Source organism: Mesoplodon mirus (assembly GCF_964341445.2).
Source record: "Mesoplodon mirus genome assembly, chromosome: 5".
In the NCBI taxonomy this organism is placed as follows: domain Eukaryota; kingdom Metazoa; phylum Chordata; class Mammalia; order Artiodactyla; family Ziphiidae; genus Mesoplodon; species Mesoplodon mirus.
In genome coordinates, this window is record NC_138980.1 from 74,710,582 (window position 1) to 74,723,178 (window position 12,597).

Below are 12,597 nucleotides of genomic sequence, written 5' to 3' on the forward strand. Positions count from 1 at the left end.
AATTTTCTGAACTGTATCAGACCCAAGAACACCACCAGCTGTTCTCAATATCTGCTAGCAGCCCTCAACTGCAACCTTATGGTCTCAAGGTGACTATGAAATCTTGATCTTACTTTAGGAATATTAGTAACAAATGAGACAGCTTTAGCCTCCCAGCAGAAGGCATTAGATTCTTTAGCCAGACTAGTACTAGACAATAAAATTGCTTTAGAATAGATTTTAGCAGAAAAAGGAAACATATGTGTAGTAGCTAATAGCTCCTGTTATGTATATGTTAATACCACATCAGAAGTTAAAACCTACTTACACAGAATTAGGAAACTGGCTACCTGGCTACAAGTTTCCCCATTAGTACCAGGACCAGGCTGGTTTTCAGGCTTATTCTCCTGAATTCCTCAGGGAATGAGATCTATTTTCCAAGGTTTATTAAAGTTTGGGTTGTCACTCCTCCTCTTACTTCTAATTGGTTATCTGATTATAAAATGTGCTATACAGGGAGATCAGCTCAGTGTTTTGTGACCACCTAGAGGGGTGGGATAGGGAGGATGGGAGGGAGACACAAGAAGGAGGAGATATAGGGATATATGTATATGTATAGCTGATTCATTTTGTTATAAAGCAGAAACTAACACACCATTGTAAAGCAATTATACTCCAATAAAGATGTTTTTAAAAATAAATAAATAAAATGTGCTGTAAGCTGTTGCACCAAAATGGTGGACCAGGGGACTAAAATTTAATCACATAAGTCTCGGGTCTAAGACCTGGAACTCGGAAACACGTCCAACTTGGTATGCAATGTTTCCATTTCCCAAATTGAGGCAGGGCTGTGCCCCATTTCAGCAGGAAACAGAATAGTCATCACTCTGTTCCCTCAAAGATTTGGGGGAAAGTTAAAACAGGAGTGGGAATTGATGCCTAAAGCTCAACTTCTCTGTACACCAGTGCCAAATCAAATCTGAGAGACAGAGTTTTGGGTGAAGTAGAAAAGGATAGCTTTGTTACTTTTCCAGGCAAAGGGGGACGCAGCGGGCTCCTGCCTCAAAAAACTATGTGTCCCAACCCAGGACAATTTGATGAGGAGTTTTATGACAATACTTCCCAAGGGTGGGGTTGCTGACAAGATTAGGGTGTGTGCTGTCTCAGATGGTCAGGTCTCCTAATCTTGACTCAGGTGGTTTCTTGGCTGCTCCTCCCTTCATTAGCAACTGTTTGAATCTGCCCTTTGGAACTCCGGGAAGGTCACGGAGGCTGAAGTCTTGCCTACAAGAAATGGGGGACAAAAAGAAACCTCTGTGCCTGGGAGCCCCACAGAGCCCCGCTCAGTTTCAGGATTGAAGCCAAGTCCCCCTAAAATTGAGTTCCTTTACTGAGTTTATGATTAATCTCTCTACCCAAAACTTTATCCCCTTTCTTGTCCCCTCTGACCTCAATCCTCTGCTAACTAAACAGTAATCAACCAGAATCAGATGACTAAAATTGCTGTTGTTGATAACATTATTAATGTACTAAAAGCTATTAGAGATATCATCATTAATATACAAACTCAGGTTGTTTCTCCAGGGCAAGAGGAGCTAACAGACTGCAAGCCATGGACCACCTGGCCAGAGCATCATAAACCAGGGACATCCTGACTTTCAAAACTACAATGAAGAAATGTCACAAGACAATTAATTCCAGCCTGTTTGTTCTTAAAAAAAATCCTAACTCAAAGACCAAGTTGAAGTGTATCTGAAGTTTATCTTCCACTCCCTTGCTTGGAGCACTGCGATAAACACTGTACTTTCCTTCACCAAAACCTGGTGTCAGTAGATTCTCGCTCAGTGTGGCTATCTGTGACCGTGGGTGCCTATGTGGCCATTCATTTTAGCTACTAGGGGCCTGTTGAGACCTCATGTGCCACATAAGATTGTGTGTGAAGACCAGGATTGCCTGTGTTCTGGTGGAACACCTGTGATTCCATGTGGCTTCCTGTGACTTCATGTGACCCTGTGTGGCAGCCTGTTACCACATGGAGCCTCCTGTGACCTTGGGTGGCCTCAGATCCAATCTTCCCAGAAAGATCTGAGGTCCCCAGAGAATATGGGCACTATCCGGCGTAGCTGCCCCTTTTCCAGATCCTAAATAGACCCTCACCGCCCTCTCTCCTCTTTGGCTTGCAGACCTGACATCCAGAGGCTCCTGGTGTCTGCAAACTGGAGTCCTAGGGGGCGTTAGCGTCAGCGGGAACCGGCCCACCGGCAAGTGTGCCTCCTAGACCAGGTGACCGCGACCTCTCTGCCACCCGAGCCCGCCCAGCCATAAAAGCCAGCATCGCGCTGGCTAGGGGTAAGGGTCGCACGTTGGTGGGGTGCGCGCGGCGTCGCGCTCCTGCGCTCGTCGCCCGTGCGGCCCTCTCCTGGCGGTTTCCCCAGAACTCCGGGTCGTGACGTTAGGCGGGGCGGAGAGGGCCGGTCGGCTCTGCAGCCTGGCCCCTCCCCCGCTCGGGGTCTCGGCGGTTCCCACGCGGCTGTGAGCGTGCGGAGCGCCCGCACCTGGACCGCAGCGGGGCTGGTAGAGGGCTGGAAGGGGGCTCCGGTGCAGAGCAGGCCCGTGGCGCCCTCCCCCTCCCGCCAAGACTCCGCAGCCGCGCGCGGAGGCGGGGCGCTGCGGAGCCGGGTGCGGGGGGGCGGGGGCTAAAAATACCCGGCGGGAGCGGCTGCGCGGCTTCTGCTGGGGCTGCGGGGCTGTGGGCCGGGGAGGCAGTGCCGGGCCCATCTGGGTCGCGCTGACTGACATGCTGACCTTCTTCCTCGTGTCGGGGGGCTCCCTCTGGCTGTTTTCGGGTAAGTCTCCCCCCTCCCCCCGTCCTCTTCTGTGACCCTCATCCCTGGTACGCTGTGGGGTCTTGGTCCCGGGCTAGGGGTGATGCCCCAGCCCCGGCTGCCGAGCCATCCTTTCAGGACTACCCTGGGCCACCCAGGTCTCCCCCTTCCAAATTCTGGCGGGCTCCGGGCCGCGTTTGGGAAGTGCCTGTGTCAGTGAAAATGAGGGGCCTTGCTCTCCGAGACCTCACAACAACTTCCCTCCGGTTCTCGACTCCCCCCGCCCCTTATAGTGAGGACCATCCGCTGAGCAGACTAGGCCCTGAGCCCACTCGTCCCCCAAGGCCAAGTCCAGGGACAGCCAGTTCATCCCTGTCCATCTCCAGGATGCAGACCCTGAAGGTGTTGGACCCCGAGGTCCCACAGCAGGTCAAGGACATGACCGGGACTGACCTGGGGCTTCCTGATCCTGGTGAGAGGGCCTCCTCAAAACCCCTCCTGCCCACCCTTCAGCCGGAATGCACGATTTCTGTAAAGCAGGGTTCACCTGGCTCCTCAGCTATGCTCATGGCTTGTGTCCCCACCCTGCCAGCTCCCACATCTCCCCCTCACAGGAGTCAGCCTCTCACCCCTGCATCCTCTCAAGAAACCTTGAGGACCCCCTCTGAATCCCTGCCCAACCCTCTTACCCCCTCCCCACAAAGAACCTGGGCTCTCACCCAGGGCGCAGTCATCCACCAGTTTTGCTGCCTACACCAGCCACTCCCCTCTGTGAGTGTTGGGTTCCTCTAGGTTATGATACCACTAAAGGGTCTCCACGCACCCCCACCCATACCCCCATGTGCAAATTCAGTCTCATAATGTATGTGAAGTGCTCGAACCTTAAACTGGCTTTAAGCTGGACCTGACCCAGAGCAAGTGCTTTATGAATGTTAGTTTTATTATTATTTCATGCTCAAAGAGCATCATCAGAGGAGGTAGTAAGGTTCTTTCTGAGCCAAAGAAGGGAAGGAAGGTGACCCTTTTGAAATCCTTAACTGAAACTTTGCCTGTGTTATTTAATATTCACAGCAAATCCTAGGAGGTTGGTGGTGCTCTTTTTTTTTACTGAGGTTCAGAGGTTAATTGACTTGCCCAATGTCACACGGAATATCTGACAGATTAGGATTTAGATCTGAGTTTTAATTGATTCATCATTGCTAAGTGCTTCCTGGTATCAGGCTTGAACCTAGAGGGTTGGTAGGCCAGGTAATGGTGGGCAACCCCTGCCACCATTGCCCTGAGTCAGGCCACAGGGACACCTCCCCTGAGCTGGGGAGAGAGTGAGGCCTCCCTAATCCCCTCAGCTCCCTAAGCTCCTTCTGTCTGCCGTGTCTGAGGACAATCCGTGCAGGGGCACTCTGGGCCTGATGTGCTCATCCAACAGGCAGGGTTGGAGCTAGAGCTAGGGTTAAGGGTAAAGGGCAGGAGTCATCAAAATAATGGTAATGATGATGATGATGATAGTAACAGCCACCATTTATTGCTTGGATGATGGTCTCAGAACCTTTTCCCTGTGCCAGGACCCCTTTGCCCTACCCTTAGGAGGCCCCCACCCAGCCATGGGTCCAAGGGTAGCTTTCTGGAGCCTTGGTCATCTGTGGCTACAGGGAAGTGCCTGGAGGCTACAGAGCCACAGGTGGCAGGAGTCATCAGCCTCTGAGAAAAAAAGTCCTTACAGTGCGGGATGCTTGTCTGAAAGTGGGATTCAGCAGATGCTAACTCAAACTGGTCTTCTGTCCTGCTTCCGCGTGGAGTGTTTCCCAAAGCAGTCAGGCACCTCCTAGAATGGGGAAACTGCCTCAGTGAAAGACTGTTCAGGGGCCTCAGAATAGTCAAGCAGGGTGACTCTTGGTACAGGTGACAGCTTCTTCCCTAGAGACCAAGTTTCTCAGTGGGTACAGGAAATTCCTCAAAGATGCCATACTTGGTGTAAGAGTGAGACACCGAGGCTGGTGTGTGGTACCCACTTCAGACACATTGTGGCACTCCCAGATCATGTCCACCTTGCTTGGGACTTTGCCTGGACCCCAGCCTTTCTTTGAGGGCAGAGGGGACGCCTAGGCTAACACTGAGAACACATTCTGCCTTGTAATCGCCAGGGTCCCATGGCAGCTGCCAGATCTCTCTGGCTCAGTTAGAAATAGGAGAGGCCCCCTGAAGTGATGTTACTCTTTGTAGAGTTATGTGCCATTTGTCACCCAATCCAGCCCTAGGGAGACAAGGGAAGGGTAGAGGGGAGCCACCTGGAGGAGGAACTGATTATATGGGGGAAGCAGACATGTGCTCTGAGCCTTAGGAGAGCTAGGGCTGTATTTGTCCTGTTCCCCGCTGAGGCTAGCCCAGATCCCACCTGTGTGTTGAGTAAGAAACAAAATAGATCCAGTGTGGTGAGTCAGATGCTGTGCCTGGCCCAGGAAAACATGGTCTCAGTGCTGTGAGCACTCAGAGGACTATGGGAGCAATGGATTGGCACTTCTGCCTGCCTATATGGCACCCTTGTACAAAGTAGAAAGAGGCTCCCCTCCTGGTGGATGAATTTCTAGGCTGACGCAGCCCTGTGTCCTTCTACAGTGTCCAGGCTGTGCAACCATATACCCGACCATCGGTGACGTCTGAGTTGCAGCATATAGGGAGGGGTGTTTTGTCAGAGTCAGGTAGGCCAAACCCCAGGTATAGAAAATCAGGCCAGCAAAAGTGTGCAGGAAGAACTGTGGTGGGAGGTGGGTCTTTAGGGTCTTGTGCCTGAGCATCCTAGCTTGTAGGAGGGGATGGAGTCGGGATGGAGTCTGGATGGGAGGGGATTCTAGAGAAGAGGGTTTTATTTAGGGGGGCAGAGGAGCCCTCGATTTAGCTGCAGTGGCCAGGCTGAGCCAGAAGGAGGAGGGTGGAGGCTGGGAGAGCAGTGGGAGGCTGTTGTGATGTTATGGATGAGAATAACTGTGGCCCAAGGATGGCCCAGTTGAGGCTGGGTTCCAGGAAGGGGAAGGTAGGAGGCCCTAGCTGTGACCCTTGGGGGCATGGGGGCTGGCCCTGGTGGCAGAGATTGGTGTGGCAGCAACCTGACTGTTGGTATCCAGGGTAGGTGCAGACTTGCACAGCCTAGCTCAGCCCAACCCCATCAGATTCTCCCCACACCCCTGCTCCCATTAGGGTGGAGGACTGGTGTGAAGTCTGGGGCCATCCCAGGGGGCCCAGGAAGGCAGCCAGGGCCCTGACAGATGGTGGGGCACCAGGCAGAACATCTGAGGCCACGCCTCACAAAAGAAGGCCTGGATTTGCACATGGTGCACCACTGTGTGGGAGAATTCGTACCTCAGTGCCTTCTCTCCCTCCCCGGCCCGTGGTAGGATACAGGGGTGCTCCCAGTGAGAGCACACTGACACCAGGGGGTGGCAGAGCCCAGCCATTCTGCTCTCTGGCTGGTTTTCTGTCCCTTGTGATTACAGGGGCTCTTGGGTTGACCTTCAGAAGGCCAAACTTGGCTCAGCTACAGCCCCAGATAGGACCCAGGACTGTCCCCCACACACAACATGCAGGATAAGTGAGCATGAGGAGTTTGCAAAAAGAGGCCAAAGTTACAGGCATTGGTATAACAGAAGCTGCAATGTGTAACTAGCCAGTGCCTGGCACGTAGTAGGCACTCAGATATTCGTTGAATGAAGTACTTTTGGGGGGGAGTAGTGTTTTCATGGGGGAATTGTTGTTGCAAACATGCTGACTTGACTGCTGTTTCCCTGAGCACCCATCACGTGTCCAGCACCATGTTCTACAGTTCCCCAAGCTTTCCTTTAATCTTACCCGCACATTGTGGTGCTGTTATCCCCATTTAATAGATGCGGCACAAAGACACAAGGAGGTTCAGTGGTGAAGCAACTCCTGAGAGCTGTGAGTCAGACCACATGCTCAGACGCCAGGCCAAGAAGGGACCCGGAGGATCAGGCAGGATCAGGCAGGGCCTGAGCCCCTCCAGCAGGCTAAGTCAGTGGGCACAGACAAGGGAGCAGTCCTTGGATGGGGAGGGTTTAAAGAGAAGACAGGTGTAAAGAGCAAAGAGCAGGCGCTGGCACATAGGAAAGGGCTCAAGGAATGTTAGCTAAAGTTATAACACCTTGAGCTAAGCCTTCCTCAAAGGAGGTGCAGGATTCCGACGTGCAGAATGGGGGTAGGGAAGGAAAAGGCGTTCCAGGCAGAGGGATCCGTGTGAGAAAAGATTGGGAAGATGAATCAATGAGAGTTAGGGACAGACTCTGCTCAGCCAGCGGGGTCTCCAGGGCTGGCCTCTGCGGGCACTAGAAGGCCAGGCCAGGCAGCACAGGCTTCATTCTGCGTGGTAGCTGCATCAAGGACATACGGCCCAAACTGGGCATGTGGATGGCCAAGGTGACACTGTCCCTACACTCCTCAAGCCGCATGCATCTCCTGGTGGTACACATGCCACTGAACTACAGTCTTTTGCCACCTCTACTAGCCCTATGATCTCCTTGAGGGCAGAGCCAGGGTGTCTCCTCCCCATGCCCAAGCCAGGGCTGGCACACAGTATGCATCAGTGTTGATTGCATAAATGAATGATATGAAGAATTCCCTGAGAATAATTTATCTTAATAATGAGGTGTTGGGCTTCCCTGGTGGCGCAGTGGTTGAGAGTCCGCCTGCCGATGCAGGGGACACGGGTTCGTGCCCCGGTCTGGGAAGATCCCACATGCCGCGGAGCGGCTGGGCCCGTGAACCATGGCTGCTGAGCCTGCGCGTCCGGAGCCTGTGCTTCGCAACGGGAGAGGCCACAACAATGAGAGGCCCACATACCACAAAAATAATAATAATAATAATAATGAGGTGTTTTCTCACTGCAAGTCCATTGGCTGACAACAGACCTTGAGTGTTCTCCTACTGGGTGCCAGGCTCCATGCCTAGCTGGGGGATATCACCAATATGGTAGAAGCTGTAGGGGAAAACAGGTGTGAACTTGCAGGCAGAGTCAGATCAGCCTTCAGTTAACCCGGAACAGAAGGAGGTGCTCCAAAGTGTTTGCTGAATTAACGAGTGAGTGAATGACCACACCCGCAGCTGTGGTGTGACTGGTTTCACAGAAGATAGTCTTCTCTGAGGATGAGATTCTGTTGTTTCCTTAGAGCTCCAAGTTTCCAGTCTCCCAGTAGGCTGGGAACTCCGGCCAAGCAGAGCTGAAAGGAGGCCCTAGTCAAGGTCCTCGGCTCACTGGATGATCTGGTGTGATGGCCCCACTCCTGCGTTGGCCTGGCCAGAGTCCCCACTAACCACCCACTGGGCCCCAGGAGGGGAGCACTCTTAGTGAGATGCTACTTTGGGCCCTTGGGGTTGGCCTTCAGGTGAGGCCCAGGGGTGGTCCCACATAATTGCTCAGCGGCTCCAGGAGCCCATAGTTGGTGTGGTCATTCTCAGACCCAGTTACTTTGTGTGGCTCCTGATTCGTGTGAGGCTTGGGATCTGTGATAGGCAGAAGTAGGAGGATGGGAAATGGGCTTGGACAGATTCTGAGCCAAGCTGAGCTATCTGTTCAGAAGTCCAATCTGTAATCTCAGAGCCTGAAAGATTTCAAATCCCAAGAAGTCCCATCTGTGCCTGTTTACCAGCTCTTCCTGGAGAACTTTCCTCTCCCGACAGCTACTCCGGGGAGTAGGGGTGCCTGGGGGTGTCCATGGAGAGTTGGGGGTGGTTAGCTTCTGATCTGTCATCTGCTCATTCAGGCCTGCATTCTGAGGTACTTGTCTCCTGGAGCTTTAGAATAGGAAGCCAGGCCTGGATGGTGCCAGTGAGGTAACAATCAGCATCCGTTCCCAGACCTTGGGGTAAGCAAATCTGGGTTGGCACCTGTTAGGGCCAGGAACAGACCTAGTGATTGATGGCTATTGGAGGAATGGAGAGAGAGGAGAGTCAGGCCCAGGTTGAGTGGGCAGCTCTGAGACAGAGCCCACTAATCAACACCGGCAACACTGCCCTACTCCCAGGGTACCACAGCTTGACCTACCAGCTCAGGAGGTAGATAATCAGAGACTGAGCAGGACTTATCCTGCTGCAGAGCCCTGTTTTTACCACTAGTGTGTTTTCCCTGTTTGTTTCTCTAGATTGTTCTGGTGGCTGAAGAGTCCCCAGTGGGGTTCCTCCTGACCACTCACCCTTGCCCCAGCCTTGGCTATAAACCATTCTGGGCACTGACTGTACGTCCTGCCACATAGACAGAAGGGCTGCTGGGAGGGACAGTAAGGTCAACCAGAGAGTAGACAGCAAGGCCAACTGGAGGCCACACAGCAAGGACAGAGACGGGGATGGGAAGGTAGCCAGAGCTGGGACAAAGAGGGCAGCAAGATGGGATGTGGGCCCGCCAGTGAGATGGGACAGGGAGGTTGGCCAGAGGCTGATGGTGAGGCCCTAGAGACCAATAAGAGGAAAGCAGGTATCAGCATGGAGAAGGGGGCCTCAGGGAGGACCCATCTAGGCCTGCAGTGACCCCTTGACTTTGTTTGTTTAATTAATTTATTTATTTTTGGCTGTGTTGGGTCTTCCTTGCTGCACAGGCTTTCTCTAATTGCAGAGAGTGACGGGCTACTCTTCGTTGCAGTGCGTGGGCTTCTCATTGCGGTGGGTTCTCTTGTTGCAGAGCAGGGGCTCTAGGCACGCAGGCTTCAGTAGTTGTGGCTCACGGGCTCTAGAGCGCAGGCTCAGTAGTTGTGGCACGTGGGCTTAGTTGTTTCGCAGCATGTGGGATCTTCCCGGACCAGGGATCGAACCTGTGACCCCTGCATTGGCAGACGGATTCTTAACCACTGCGCCACCAGGGAAGTCCCCCTCTTGACTTTGGAAGGATCAGTGTTTCTGGCCCTTCTTCTGTGTCCCCTAGCTGCATGAAGCCACCTAGACCCCAGGACCCTGCTTAGTGGTGGAGAATGTACCTTTGCGCAGATGGATTGGATGTGCTTCCCTGGGGGACACCTTCGACTCACCCATACTCAGCACCCACCCTGCCTGCAGGCTGCCTCCCCCTCAGCCTGGCTCTGCCTGGGGTGGTGGAGAGAAAGGGAGGTTGGCCTTCCCGTGGCCAGTGGGCTGTTGGGAGATTTGGGTACATGTGTCCCTGATCTCCTCGCCACAGGTCAGGCAGCAGGGAAAGCTGTGACCTGTGAAGACCCCTTTTCCATCTGGACTGACGTTTCTTTTCTCTTTCTCCTCTACCTCCTGCTTCTCCTCCCTGGGGCAGCCACATGAACCGTCCCAGAGACATGCCTGGTCTCTGGGCTTCATGGGCACACTGTGTGGCCCCAGCTGACAGTAGGAGGACCTGAGGAGGGAGGCAGCAGTGCACGGTCATCAAAGATGGGCATTTTCTCTGGGCTGAGAGGCTGACAAGGGCCTGTTTCCTTTGGATTGCAGGAGATCTGTGGAGCATCTACAAACCCTCCTATTGGTTCAGAATCAGCTCCCGGGTGGTTTTGTCCTAGATTTCCTCTCAGGCTAAATGATCATACATGTGATTGAGATCTTGCTGTGTCATTGTCTCCTGTTAGTGGGAGTCTGAGTAGCAGCCATGCTTCATAGGTTATAAGCTTTGTGCTGTACACATAGATTAGCCTCACCTGTGTTTGTCCTGTCTCTATGTGGGAGAATAGTGCCTAGAGTGTGCACTATTTTGTGCCTGGTTTCTTCACTCAGTATCATCCACGATGCTACATGTAATGAGGAAATTTGCAACAATACATTCCAAAAAAATGTGGAAAATGAAGGCAAGACTGTTGAGTTGTTCAAGTCAAATGACTCTCCTTTATTCTGAGATCATGTTCTTCCATCTATCTTGCAATAAAATATGCTGGCAGTTTGGTTGGGTTTTTTTTTGTTATGGATACATTTGTTTAAAAAATAAGTAGATAGATATAGATACAGACATTTATATATTTGTGCCATGGTTAATGGACAGCTCCTGGTGACCCTAGGGTGTCAGAAGAGCAGCATTTCTGGCCTCTGAAAGTCTGAACAAGATTGAAGTCTGACCTTGTCGAGGAGCCTCTGTGGGGGATGGAGTCCAAGCTCTGGAGCCTGATTGTGCACATTGGGCTCTGGGTCACAAACCCCACCCACAGCTGGAGGGCACCTGTGGCAGCAGCACTCGGGGCAGCAGGCAGAGAGTACATGTGACCTCCATTCTTCAAAGTCCTGTCAGTGCACTGCCAGGGCTTTTGTTTACTGTCACATTTTTCTTCCCCTTTCTTTGTCCACATTTACCATCAACACCATGAGAATTGCCGGAAGTTCCCTCATTAAAAAAGGTTGCTACCTGAGGCCCAGTCATTACTATTTCTGAAAAGGACAAAACAACAGAGCCTCAGAATGGGCCGATCCCATTTCTTGGTCCCACCCACCCTGACCTGACGCAGTGCTTTCTTTCTGCAGCGGCCGCAGAGGCCTCCCTCCAGCTCCCTCTGGAAAAGTGGTGGGTTCAGTGAGAATCCAAGCGATGAGTGCTCTCAGTGGGTCGGTGTGAACAACGTCCAGCCACCTTCCTGGGCCAGCCAGGGCCTCGTTTTGCTTTGGTCTGAAAGAGATTTTTGTTTTCCGGTGAGAACAGCCCCAGCCTGGCTGGGTGCCAGAGGCAGCAGCAGGAATACAAACACTTTCATGTGACAGACCCGGGTGGAGAGGTGTGGGCCTGCCAGCAGTGGGCCCTCCCCTGCCGCTTCTCCTTGGGAGGCGGTGATTTGCATATTCCCCATTCATCCTGGCCTTGAAAAGGAGGCCTGCTTCTCAGTCCTCCAGCTGAGGGCTGGGCTGCTTGAGCCTGGTTTTAACTCTGTGGATGCCACCTGCTCTCACCGGCCAACAGCAGGTCTGGTAGCTGGAGGGTGGTGAAAGGCAGCAGCTGCTGTGTGGCCCTGGCCTCCAGACGGATGATTCACGAGGTGGCAGGGTCCCACTGACCAGCACAGACTTCTGCTGAGCGGAGGTTCAGGTTTGTTTCTCGCCATTCAGAAGAGGAACTTTGTCAAAGTATGAGAAAGCCAGAAAATTAAGGTGTTTATCAGAGTCCCAGAAAATGTGCCTTTAACCAAAAGCAAAACTCCCTTTTCTCTGCTCATTGTCATTCCTGCAAAATAACAGTGACCCCTGGAATGGTGGGTATAGGCGCTTTATTGGCTCCTGGCTGCAGCAGGGGTCCCTTTGGCTGGGATCTGGAAGGACAGCTTGCCTGGGACACTTTGGCATCCTAAAATCCCAAGGTGCTAGATCAGGTGAGCAGGTGGGCCCTGTTAGCTTGTGGCTGGGACTTCAAAAGCATGAGGCTATATATAGTACAAATCACCGTCTTTTTCCCTCTGCAGCTAAATGCTATCTAACCAGCCTTGCTGCCTCCTTCCCAGGAGCCCCAGCATCTAGTAGGCTCTTTCTAGGACTCCGTCCCCTTCTCAGAACCCTCCTTCCCGCCCTGTTCCTGTTCTCCTTGCTCCCCCTCCCTGACTGAGGATATGTCTTAGGTTCTGTCTTGTGAATCTCCCCTCCCCCCGCCCCAGCAGGATGTCCTCAGTTGCTCCTGAGGGAACAAGTGGGCAAAAGCAAATCCCTCTGTTGCTCTCCCCGCCTCAACGACCCGAACTGAATCTCAACAGAACCCTCCTCCCTCCTGCAAAGTGCTTCCCCCTCACTGGAGGTGGTTACATCCTGTTTCCCCTGTACCCTGGCCACCTGCAGTTGAGCTCTGACAGCATGACCCTGCCTGGAGCAGCCCATG

General features: G+C 52.9%; 1 protein-coding gene across 6 annotated transcripts in view; it reads left to right on the forward strand.

The window, feature by feature from the left end:
• Positions 1 to 2,776: 2,776 nt before the first annotated feature.
• ACSL6 (acyl-CoA synthetase long chain family member 6) overlaps positions 2,777 to 12,597 on the forward strand; it is a gene marked incomplete at its 5' end in the record, with an annotated part of 63,983 nt that continues 54,162 nt past the window's right edge. For all 6 annotated transcript variants that reach the window (XM_082623392.1, XM_082623390.1, XM_082623391.1 and 3 more), the window contains one exon: positions 2,777 to 2,825. In XM_082623392.1, coding sequence (XP_082479518.1) covers positions 2,777 to 2,825 — 49 coding nt within the window. The remainder of the gene's footprint in view (positions 2,826 to 12,597) is intronic.